The sequence below is a fragment of the Dipodomys spectabilis genome, unplaced genomic scaffold (assembly GCF_019054845.1).
Source record: "Dipodomys spectabilis isolate Male_0828 unplaced genomic scaffold, ASM1905484v1 ptg000108l, whole genome shotgun sequence".
In the NCBI taxonomy this organism is placed as follows: Eukaryota; Metazoa; Chordata; class Mammalia; order Rodentia; family Heteromyidae; genus Dipodomys; species Dipodomys spectabilis.
The window spans coordinates 4,258,889-4,271,542 of NW_024870785.1; the positions used below are offsets into that span (position 1 = coordinate 4,258,889).

Here is a 12,654-nt window from a genome sequence, read left to right on the forward strand (position 1 = left end):
GTTAGATTTGAAAACTTCCCGGCGGCTTCGCCCGGCGCCCTGAGGTGACGTCTTCTCCGCGGCCGCGCGACGACTCCCCCCCTCCCGGCGAGTCCAGCGGGTGGGCCGCGGCGGGTAAGCAGAGCGCGCCCCACGGCTCTGGGGGCCCGGGAGGGCTCGGGGGGGCGGGGTTGTCTGCGTGCTCGGGAGGACCCGCGGTGTGTGTGAGGGTGTGTGTGTGTGGGGGGGCTCCGTCCGCCGGGCTGACCCCCCCGAAGCGCCAGGCCCGAGGCGAGCGCCCGGCGCGCCCGGGCCCTGGTCTCCGGCCCCCCGGCCGGCCCGCCGTGCTGCCCACGGCCCCCCGCCCCGAGTCGTGGCGCCCGCGGCGTCCGGATCGCCCCACCGCGCCACGCTCGGTCCGGCCCGCGGGGCCCAGGCCAGCGTTGGCGTTTCTTCTGGACTTGGGCTTTTTTTTGGGGGGGGGGCGTGGGGGTCGCAAAGCAAGTGACAGCGGCGCGAGATTGATGGTTCCGCCGTCGTCTGGTCCTGTCGTCCGGACCCGAGTCTAATCGGTCTTTGGAACACCCAACCAGTCAGCAGCTGAGCGCCACCGTTCCCTTTTTATCGCTTTCCCGTGTCCGTTATTGAGGCCCAGGGTTAAAGCCCCCTCTTCTTGCTGTTTACCGAATAGCTGGAATTCCGCAAGGGGGAAAAAAAAAAAAAAAGCATTTCTGCCCGTAAGGATAATGTTATTTGCCATCCACAAGATAAAGGATGAACATCAGTGCAGAAATGTACTCTAGGTACTAAGATTGAAACTAAGTGATCATCACCTCAGTTGGACAGGATCAGGTGAAGTCCTCAGATGTTCATTGGGTTCCTTGTTGTCTGATGATTGAAAGTACCAAAGAATCACGAAAAGGAAATAATGAACATATATAGACAAATGTGGTAGAAGAATGTAAAGAATTATAAGACACACTAAAGCCGGGAGGTAGCACAGAAGGACGGCTGATGTGATGGTGCTTTTGGCAGTAGAGGGTAAAGATAGACTCCATGGAGAAGATGGTATTCCATGGGAGGGGACGGTTTATGGATATTGAGAGCTGATATAGGTTGTAAGATTTTGGTAATTGAAGTGTAGGTTCAAAACGGTATCATTTTTCCAGCCATGTGAATGGCTGAAAATGTTTTCAGGATGACATATATATATATATGTATATATGACAGATATCCATAATATATGTCCCTGTATATAAAATGCTTCGAATGTAAATGATGTATTTGAGATATGTTTGATGCCTAATATAATGATGTGGTGGTTCTTTCCAATAGAACTTTCTGTGATGATCATAATGTTTTATATCTTCGTATTTTCCAACAGCATATCCATGAACTCCTGAAATATGGCTGTGGCCTCTAGAGAACTTTAAATTTTATTTACATGTATATGTACATACACATACATGCATATGTATATATACAATATTTGGAATGTCGATGTGTTTGAGATACTGACTAGATACATTTGATGCATAGTACAATGATATGATCATTCTTTCCAGTAGAACCTTGTGATGATCATAGTGTTTTATATCTGTACACTGTTCAGTACTGTATCCATGAGCTCCTGAAATGTGGCTACAGTAACCAAAGGACTGAATTTTAAATTTCATTTCATTTTAATTAATATGAAGATACAGAGTAAGTGGCTACTGTATTGGACTGTACAACTCTAGGATTTACATTGTAGGACACTGTGGAAAAATACTTATTCTAGATACTGTTAATATAAAGTCAGGAGGGGCCAAAGAGCCAAAAGTCAGGAGGGGCCAAAGAGCCAGAGTACTTCAGCCTTCCAGAGCAAAAAATCATTTCATGTTCCCAATTACATATTCTTTGTTTACTTTGCTATTGTTTGGAACAACCTGTTACAAATGTAAAAAGTGCCAGGTGCTGATAGTTCATGCCTGTAATACTACCTACTCAGGAAGCTGAGATCTGAGGATTGTGGTTTGAAGCTAGCCAGGGCAAGAAAGTCTGTGAGACTATTATCTCCAATAAACTACTTAGAAAAAAAATGGACATGGCACTGTGGCTCAATTTGTAGAGTCTTGAACAAAGTGAAGCTCAGAGACAGTGCCCTGAATTCAAGCCCCAGGACTAGCACAAAAAGGAAAACATGGTAAAAAGTGTTCCAGGGTTGACTTGGTCCAATGGTGGGTGTTGGCAGACCTCTGAGTTATTCAGATTAGTAGCTCCCAGCCTTCCTTGGTTAAGTTGACACCATTACACCAAAGGAAATAATTAACAGTTCTAGTAGATCCAATCAACTTAATGATTATTTAAGTCCTAACAATTTAGTAGTCATTTGGTAAATACAAGCATAAATTTAAGTAAAAGACAATATATTTACTTTCTTTCACTAAATAATTCCAATAAGCAATTGGTTATGTGTGCCTCTGGAACATTGCACATACTTCTCAAACTTTGGAATCACCCTCATTTCCTGCAGCATTTTGATTAAAAAAGTAAAAGTACTAATTTTTACTCATACCAATTGCTAAATATTTTGGTTCCTGATGATGTTATTAAAATAAATGTAATGCAGATAGACACTATTTTTAGCTAGCAGTTCACACAGCTCCTGGAAGATGTTGAGAATGGTTGTGTGTTTCAAAAGCTTAAAATATCGGGGCTGGGAAGGTGGCTCAGTGGTAGAGTGCTTGCCTTGCATGCATGAGGCCCTGGGTTCGATTCCTCAGCACCACATAAGCAGAAAAATCTAGAAGTGGTGCTGTGGCTCAAATGGTAGAGTGCTAGCCTTGAGCTGAAGAGCTGAGGGATAGTGCCCAGGCCCAGAGTTCAGGCACCATGACTGGCAAAAAAAAAAAAAAAAAGCTTAAAATATCCAAATACTTCTATCATATGCTGTGCCTATTGCGCCATTTGGGAGCCAATCAGTAATCAATTGATATGGCAGTAATCAAGGTTTCAACCATGACAACATTTTATTTTATTTATTTATTTATTGGGTCCGGTCTGGAGCCTGAACTCTGGGCCTGGGCACTGTCTCTCAGCTCTTCAGCTCAAGGCTGGTGCTCTGCCACTTGAGCCACAGTGCTACTTCTGGCTTTTTTTTTTTCCTTTTTGGTTATGTGGTGCTGAGGAATGGAACCCAGGGCCTCATGCATGCAAAGCAAGCACTCTACCACTGAGCCACCTTCCCAGCCTCCATGGCAACATTTTATAAATAAGACTTAACATGATAGTCTGGGGGGGGGGGTGTCTCATATTTCTTTTGAGGGTGGAGTGTACATTTATGCAGTACATAAATATTAAGAGGGTGGAATTCATTAAACATTGAATCTCACCAGACAGTTAAATATGTAGGTTGGGCAGTCACTTTCAAAGAATGTTTAGGTGACCTTTAGTTGACAGTATTTAGTTGTTTTTTTTTTTTTTTTTTTGGGTCCGGTCGTGGGGCCTGAACTTTGGGTCTGGGCGCTGTCCCTCAGCTCTGCAGCTCAAGGCTAGCACTCTACCACTTGAGCCATAGCACCACTTCCGGCTTTTTTTTCCTGCTTATGTGGTGCTGAGGAATTGAACCCAGGGCCTCATGCACGCAAGGCAAGCACTCTACCACTGAGCCAACTTCTCAGCCCCAGTATTTTTAGTATTTTTATATTTAGTATTTTTGTCTCTGAATTTTGAATATGGGTATTAAGGTTGAAAATATTCTCAAAGGAGACAAATATGCAGGTTAGTAGTCATAAATGTAACTTTCTTTTGGCTTGTAGCTTTGGGGATTAATTTTTTTTTTTCCTTGCCAGCCCTGGGGCTTGAACTCAGGTCCTGGGCACTTCCCTGAGCATCTTTTGCTCAAAGCTAGCGCTCTACCACTTGAGCCACAGTTCCACTTTCAGCTTTTTCTGTTTATGTGGTAGTGAGGAATAGAACCCAGGGTTTTGTGCATGCTAGGCAAGCAGCACTCTACCACTAACCCACATTCCCAGTTCCTGTAATGGTGAAATTTGCCTGTTATTTTTAATTTCTTCCACTGTCCATGTGTGCGTAAATGTATGTATATATGATAGAGGTAGTTACAGGAAAGGGAACTAAATTTTCATCTCCCAGGGTTGGAAGACCATTTAATGCCTAACATCCGAAAAGGTCAAAGCCGGGCACCGGTGGCTCACACCTGTAATCCTAGCTACTCAGGAGGCTGTGATCTGAGGATCATGTTCAAAGCTAGCCAGAGAAGGAAAGTCCATGAGCTTCTTATCTCCAGTTAACCACCAGAAAACTGGACTGGAGCTGTATGTAGCTCAAAGTGGTAGAATGTTAGCTTTGAGCAAAAGGAGCTCAGGGATAGCACCCAGGCCCTGAGTTCAACTGCCATGACTGACAAAAAGAAAATCTATAATAAATTTTTAGTGAAAAGTTAAAGTGGTTGCCTTTGACAACAAAAAGCAACAATCATTATCTGGGTTAATGGTAAAGAGCTTGTGCTTACCCTTGTACAAGTTTTATTCAATTAAATACCCCCAGCATCAATCCACATACAATCAATCCTCAGAGCATCTATAACTAGTCTCATACTGGTTCCTTATACTGTCTCCTTAAAAGATAAAATAAAAAGTATTGTTTTAAATAGATGTGTGTTATTTGTGAACAGCATATTACTGAAAATAGAAAAGTGGATAAACATTCTGAGAAAGTGATAAGAGTTCAACAAGAGAGACTCAGAAGTCAAATCTTACTATGTGCATCACTGAATCTATACTGAAGCTAACTGAATTCACTGGTATTAAAAAATAAGCAGAGTGGGGGCTGGAGACGTAGGTCAGTAGTAGTACTCATATGCATAGGGTCCAGGGTTTCATATATAGCACTGCAAAACAACAAAAACAAAACAAACTTACTTTGGTTTGAAGTTCAGATTTATTATGAAACACTGTTTTCCAATTTGGCTTTTGTTATACCTGACAAAAGCATGTAAAATAAGATGTATATCTTTTAGGTGCCTATTTTTTTCTACTTGTTACTAAAAGTAAGACTGTCAATTGTAACAGTTTATGAATTTAGTGTTATAGTAGAAATGGTAATAGTAATTGAGTCAAAATTTCTAATTACTTAGGTCTGAGAATTTTCCAGGAGTTTTTTTGTTGTTGTTGTGGTTAGTTTTTTGTTTGTTTTTTTGGTAGGTCGTGGGGCATGAACTCAGGGCCTGGACATTGTCCCTGAGCTTTTTTTACTCAAGGCTAGTGCTCTACCACTTTGAGTCACAGTGCCATTTCTGGTTTTCTGGTGGTTAATTGGAGATAAGTCTTACAGACTTTTCTGCATGGGTTAGCTTCAAACCTTGATCCTCAGATCCCAGCCTCCTGAGTAGCTAGGATTGCAAGGAGTCAGCCACTGGTGCCCAGTTTTCAGGATTATTAATTAGCATACAGAAGTTTAAAATTTCTTAAATGGCTCATGTTTTAGAGGTCATAGTGTGATTTTTTTTTTTTTTGGGGGGGGGGGGGTCTGGTCGTGGGGCCTGAACTCTGGGCCTGGGCGCTGTCCCTCAGCTCTTCAGCTCAAGGCTAGCACTCTACCACTTGAGCCACAGCGCCACTTCCAGCTTTTTTCTTTTTGCTTATGTGGTGCTGAGGAATTGAACCCAGAGCCTCAGGCATGCAAGGCAAGCGCTCTACCACTGAGCCACCTTCCCATCCCCCATAGTGTGATTTTTCATCGCTAATTTTGATCTTCTCTTGCAAAGTAACTCCAAAGGCACACTATGTTCCTAATTGCTTCGTAGATTGTGATTTCTCTTCCTTTTTCTTTGCCTTTTTCAGATATTGTGTATTTGTTACAGAAAAAGTTTTCTTCAAATATGGATGGGGTATCTTCGGTGGCTACTGAAGAAAGGTAAGTTGATTCAGAGCAGATGAAGATGTTATCCTCTATTATTAGGGTGTTTTAGACCAGGCAGGAAGGAGCTCTTGGGGTCATTATTAGTCTCCACGCTACCTGGTGTTTTTTTTTTTTGGTTTTTGAGTCAGTCCTGAGGCTTGAACTCAGGGCAGGGCCTGAGTGTTGTCCTTGAGCTTCTTTTACTCAAATCTAATGCTCTACCATTTCCAGCTTCTTGTGGTTAATTGGAGCTAACAATCTCAGGGACTTTCCTGCCTGGGCTGACTTTGAACCTCCATCCTCAGATCTCAGCCTCCTAATTAGGATTACAGACATAAGCCACTGGCTGCCACTACCTTTTTCTTTTCCTTTCTTTCTTTCTCTCTCTCTTTCTTTCTTTCTTCCTTCCTTCCTTCCTTTCTTCCTTTCTTTCTTTCTTTTTCTCTTTTGTCAGTCATGGAGCTTGAACCCTGGGCTTGGACACTGTCCCTGCCCTCTTCAGCTCAAAGCAAGCACTCTGCCACTTGAGCCACAGTGCCACTTCTGGTTTTCTGGTGGTTAATGGGAGATAAGTCTCAGACTCTCCTGCTTAGCCTGGCTTGGCTTGAACCTCCATCCTCAAATCTCAGCCTCCTGAGTAGCTAGGGTTACAGGCTTGAACTACTTGCATCAGGCTTCTGATTGTTATTTTAAAAGATAGTTTTATATACAATGTCTTTTTTTTGGGGGGGTCGGGGGGAAGGGGGTCAGTCCTGGGCTTAAGCTCAGGGCTCTGAGCTGTTTTGCTCAAGGCTAGTGCTCTATCAACTTAGAACTACAGCACCACTTCCAGTTTTCTGGTGGTTAATTGGGGATTCCAATCTCATGGACTTTCCAGCCTGGGTTGGCTTTGAACCACAATCCTCATATCTCAGCCTCCTGAGTAGCTAGGATTACAAGCATGAGCTGCCCAGCTTCTAAATACTGAATTTTTTATTTTTATTTTTTGCCAGTCCTGGGTTGATCTCTAGGTCTGGGCATTGTCTCTGAGCTTTTTTCTTCAAGGCTAGCACTCTACCACTTGAGCCACAGCCCCACTTCTGGCTTTTTATCTTTATTTGGTACTGAGGAATGGAACCCGGGGCTTCATGCATGCGAGGCAAGCACTCTACCACTAAAGCTACATTCCTGGCCTGTTAAATACTGAATTTTAAGTCTCATACTATAATATAAATTTTGCTAGCTAGAGTGCTAAATTAAAGTGATGTACTGTTTAGAAGTGTGTAAGGAATGATGGGATGAGAGCTTCTAGAAAGCAGTTTATTTATGTAACATTGTTTTTCTCCTTTTTTTTAGAGACAATATGGAGAGATCTGTTAGAAGACGTCATTCCTCAGTAAGAAGCTCTTAAACTAATAATTGTTGCATTTTATCGAACAACTCTATGCTGTAATTTTATTGTTGTTGTTGTTGTTATTGGTTGTGGGGCCTGAACTCTGGGCCTAGGCGCTGTCCCTCAGCTCTTCAGCTCAAGGCTAGTGCTCTACCACTTGAGCTTTTTCTGTTTATGTAGTGCTGAGGAATTGAACCCAGGGCCTTTTGCATGCAAGGCAAGCACTTTACCATTGAGCCACCTTCCCAGCTCCTGTAGTAATTTTAACTGTGATATTACTTTCCCATCACCACTGGCTTCTTGTTGTTCTCAGAATAAAAACAAGGGCTGGGAAGGTGGCTCAGTGGTAGAGCGCTTGCCTTGCATGTATGAGGCCCTGAGTTCGATTCCTCAGCACCACATAAGCAGAAAAAAAAAAACTGGAAGTGGCACTGTGGCTCAAGTGGTAGAGTGCTAGCCTTGAGCTGAAGAGCTGAGGGACAGCGCCCAGGCCCAGAGTTCAGGCCCTATGATCAGAACCAAAAAAAAAAAAAAGAATAAAAACAAATGTTTAACCTAGTTGCACAATTAATTACAATTCATGCTTTACAAATTTTAATTAATTTTTAGTATGTATTATACAAAATAATAGGTTTCATGTGACAGTTCTATGTATGCTAAATTAATGAATTTTATGCTACATATAAATTATATATTGTTTATTACAAATGTTTAAAATACATTTAAAATATTTTGCAGCTTAAGGATATATTTGCTTGACTGGTATAATGGCATACACCTGTAATCTCAGCTCTTAGGAGTATGAGAAAGGAGAGTTTTAAGTTTAAGGCCAGTCTTGGCTGTTTGAATGATTCTCTATCTCAACAGACAAATTTGCCAGGCCTTTTGGCATACACTTACAATCAAAGCGTAGAAATCCAACTCCAGTGATTAAACACAAAACGTACGTCGAATTGTAGGCAAAACTCACTGACCAGGGAATGCAACGGTGTCACTCTACTAGGATTTCCATTCTCTTTTTTATTCTGTTTGTTGCTTTTGAACTGTTTTTGCTAGCAGGCAGACTCTCTCCTGTGATTCCTTTGTACATTTAGCTCTCCTTACTTTCAGGTTCCAGTTCTATTTAGGGAGTATTCTATTTAGGAATATTCATTTCCTCAAGTGAGAAAAACAGAGGACTCAGAACTGAATCGTGGTAGCACTTTGATCCTGTTCGGATTAAGTTTTCATTCCTGAGCCAATCATTATTAGATTGCATGAGATGAGTTTGTGCAAATAAACATCTGGGATTGTGGACTGGGAGAAGGAATTGATAGCAAGTATTTAAACTTTTTACTTTTTACTCTGAGCAATATGACTTTGAGGAGTTCAACATTGTCATGGAAATTTTAGCTGTCCACTTAGTTTATAATTGGAAATAAGCATAGTATTAATAGCAATCCTATTGCCTCTAGATTTTGAAACCCCCAAGGAGTCCTCTTCAGGATATCAGAAGTGGGAATGAAATAGTTCAGGTAAGTGTCTAGTAGTGCAAATGCTGAATAGATTACAATTTTCCATGACTTTTTTATTACTTATTTATTAGCATATCTTGTACAATTGTAGTTATACAAGAGGGTTTCACTGTGATGTTTCCATATATACACTATATATATACACTATCAAACTCATGCCCTCTATTACTTTCCCTTGTCTTCATCTCCCTCTGTAAAACAATTTCAACATTGTTCAATGTTCTGTTTTCATATGTACCTGGACCTCCTGTCCCCCAACAAAGACTGATTTACTTATTTTTTGGGGGGCAGTTGTAGGGCTTGAACTCAGGGACTGGCTGTTTTTGTTGAGCTTTTCTGCTCAAGGCTAGTGCTCTGCCACTTTGAGCCATAGCTCCACTTCTGGTTTTTGAGTGGTTAATTGGAGATGAGATTCTCACAATGACTTTTTTGCCTGGGCTTTGAACTGGGATCCTTAGATCTCAGCCTTTTGAGTAGCTAGGATTACAGTGCCACCAGTACCTGTATGATTTACTTTCTATTTTTTAAAAAATTATGTATTTTTATTTTTACTTTTTGGCCGGCTGTGGGGCTTGAACTCTGGTCTTGGGCGCTCTCCCTTAGCTCTTCAGCTCAAGGCTAGCATTCTACCACTTGAGCTACAGCGCCACTAATGGTTTTCTGGTGGTTTATTGGAGATAAGAGTTTCATGGACTTTCCTGCCAGGGCTGGCTTTGAACAGCGATCCTTAGATCTCAGCCTCCTGAGTAGCTAGGATTACAGGCGTGAGCCACCGGCACCCAGCTGATTTACTTTCTTTAGTTTTTTTTTTTTGTTGTTGGTTGTGGGTCTTGAACTCTGGGACTAGGCCCTATCCCTCAGCTCTTTGGCTCAAGGCAAGCACTCTACCAGTTGAGCCACAGAGCCACTTCTGGTTTTCTGGTGGTTAACTGGAGATAAGAGTCTCATGGACTTTCTTGCCTGGGCTGGCTTTGAACCACGATCCTCAGATGTCAGCCTCCCGAATACATAGGATTATAGGCATGAGCCACCAGCGCCCGGCCTTCAGTGATAATTTTTAATCAGAATTTTTATAAGCTATATAAGGAAAGAAAATTATAAATGATTTCCACTTAAATGTGTGCAACTCAACGTTTCATAGCTTTCAGATTCAAATGGAAGCATTTGAGAGATAGGGATGAAACTCTGAAAGAACAGTTATCTAATAGCTGTGATTTTCAGCCCTGCATTTACAAAAAACCAGGTATGGTGGTACATGCCTGTAATCCCAGCTAATCAGAGCAAGAAGGATTTAGAGTTCAAAGCCTGCCCAAGTAAAGGTATCTCAAAAGCAAAATGAAAACAAAAGGGCTAGAGATGTGTTCAAGTGGTGGAGTGCTTGCCTAGAATATATGATTTTGAGTTCGATCGTTAGTACTGCAGAAAAAAAGTTCCAAATACGGGAATATGCTGACATTTATGATTTTAAGCCCTAGTTTTTTTTTTCCAGGCTTCTATTTTTGACATTCACACATGTATTATTCTCTGAACAAGATAAACTGCCGTTTATTTATTTATTTTTTTGTCGGTCGTGGGCCTGAACTCTGGGCCTGGGCACTGCCCCTCAGCTCTTCAGCTCAAGGCTAGCGCTCTACCACTTGAGCCACAGCGCCACTTCCGGCTCTTTTCTTTTTGCTTATGTGGTGCTGAGGAATCGAACCCAGGGCCTCATGCATGCAAGGCAAAGCGCTCTACCACTGAGCCACCTTCCCAGCCCTGGAACCTCATTCTTATGTCTAACTTTTCATTAATTTTTTTTTTTTTCCAAACATACCAAAAAGTATGTGGCAGAAAGAATCACACCTGTAATTCTTAGCTACTCAGGAGGCTAAGATCTGAGGATCATCATTCAGTGCCAACCCAGTCAGGAACATCTGTGAGACTCCTACGTCCAATTAACCACCAGAAAATAGGAAGTGGTGCTATGGCAAAAATGCTCAGGGCTAGCTCCCAGGCCCTGAGTTCAAGCCCCATGACCAACCAAAGGGAAAAAAAAAAAAAAGGTCTTACATTGAGTGCTCCTATATTCATCACCTAGGTTCCACAGTTAATGTTTTTCTATGGTTCCTTTATCAATCTATAGTTTTCCTTAATTCCTATTTGTCCTTCAAGACTCAGTTTTGATGCTGTTTCTCAGAAAATCATCACATAATTCTTTATTTGTGTCCATTCTGAATTGAGAAATCTGTAAGGTCAGAAAATTTATTTTTGTATTATTATGTCTCAGATATATCATTGGCTTGTTTTTAGTTATTGATTCAATGCATCTTTAATGCTTTTGGAGACCCCGTATTTCTAAGTAATCATTCTTTTTGGATCTCAAGTGATAGAGTGTTTATGTAACATGTGTAAGGCCCCAATTTCAAAACCCAATACTATAAAAATAGAATTATTTTAGAATGATATGTGTGACAAGATCCATGTAATCAGCAAAAGTATAATTGTTAATATAATTGCCAACATATCTCTTATTTTTTCACCAGTCTTTTTTGTTACATGTTCTTTGTGCCAATATGCTTATTTTGTCTCCCATTCAAAATTGTTTATGTGAGGCCAAAGTTCCTTAGCACTTCAAAAAAATATTTGGAAAATCATATGTTCATTAAGTTTCATTAATGGGAATGTTAATCTAATGGGAACATTGGGATATTTGAGGGGAATCATAATTCTGAATAAAACTTCTGTCTCTCACTCTGAAGACCTAATTCACATTGGGTGCAAAAAGAATCCAACCATACTGTTCTCTCCTGTTAGGAATCCAATACTTTGAGAAATAGGAAAAGCTCTCGCCGAGTCAGCTTTGCAGATACTATAAAGTAAGTTGAAAGATTAAATATTAAAATGTTACACGAAATGCTTTATTTCTTGTAAAATCATATTTTGGTACTAGCTGGTATTAATAATTTGTTTTGATTAAGCAACATTAGAGCATTATTATTTAAGTGGTTCTTATTAAGTTGTGTTTAAATAGAAGGATAATATTCCCATATCCATTTCCACTGTTATTTAACATCATATTGGAGATATTTATTTATTTATTTATTTATTTTTGATTGTGGGGCTTGAACTCAGGGCCTGGGCATTGTCCCTCAGATTTTTTGCTCAGTACTAGTGCTCTACCACTTGGAGCCACAGCACCACTTCTGTACTGCAGATTTTAATCAGCAAAACTAGCAAAAGAAATGAGAGATACAAAATTTGAAATAGGGGTTAAACCTATTACCTTTTCCTATTAAATGTACCCCTGCTGTTTTGGTTTGGTTTATTTTATTTTGTTTAGCAGTAGTAGGGTTTGAACTTAGGTACTCATGCTAGCTTAGTAGGTACTCTACCACTTGAGCCATGCCTAAGCTTTCTTTCGCATTTTGGAGATGGAGTTTAGAGAATTTTTCTGCCTGAGCTGGCCTCAGATTGCTATCCTCCAGACCATAGACTCCTGAGTAGCTAGGATTACAAACATGGAGCCTGGCTTCTCCTTTCAGTTTTGTCTTCATTCTACAATTGCTGTAATTTCTTTCTTCTGCTTTTTTTTTTTTTTTTGGTTCTGGGTCTTGAACTCGGCTTGGGCGCTGTCCCTCAGCTTTTCAGCTCAAGGCTAGTGCTCTACCACTTGAGCCACAGCGCCACTTCCAGTTTTCTGGTGGTTATCGAAGAGTCTCATGGACTTTCCTGCCCAAGATGGCTTTGAACCGTAATCCTCAGATCTCGCCTCCTGAGTAGCTAGGATTACAGGTGTAAGCCACAAGAGCCTGGCTTCTTCTGCTTCTTTCATAAGTATTACCTATGTGTTTCATTTCCTGCTACCTTATCATCTCTTCCTTGAATTCTTGTGTTTCTGCTTTATTT

General features: G+C 41.1%; 1 protein-coding gene across 3 annotated transcripts in view; it reads left to right on the plus strand.

The window, feature by feature from the left end:
- Positions 1-27: 27 nt before the first annotated feature.
- Positions 28-12,654, plus strand: part of Knl1 (kinetochore scaffold 1) — a 56,934-nt gene continuing 44,307 nt past the window's right edge. For 2 of the 3 annotated variants that reach the window (XM_042687645.1, XM_042687647.1), the window contains exons 1-5: positions 38-114; positions 5,826-5,898; positions 7,219-7,258; positions 8,710-8,769; positions 11,563-11,624. In XM_042687645.1, coding sequence (XP_042543579.1) covers positions 5,864-5,898; positions 7,219-7,258; positions 8,710-8,769; positions 11,563-11,624 — 197 coding nt within the window. In that variant the 5' untranslated portion in view covers positions 38-114; positions 5,826-5,863. Of the gene's footprint in view, positions 115-5,825; positions 5,899-7,218; positions 7,259-8,709; positions 8,770-11,562; positions 11,625-12,654 lie in introns of all 3 variants that reach the window. The other variant, XM_042687646.1, reaches the window with a different exon arrangement.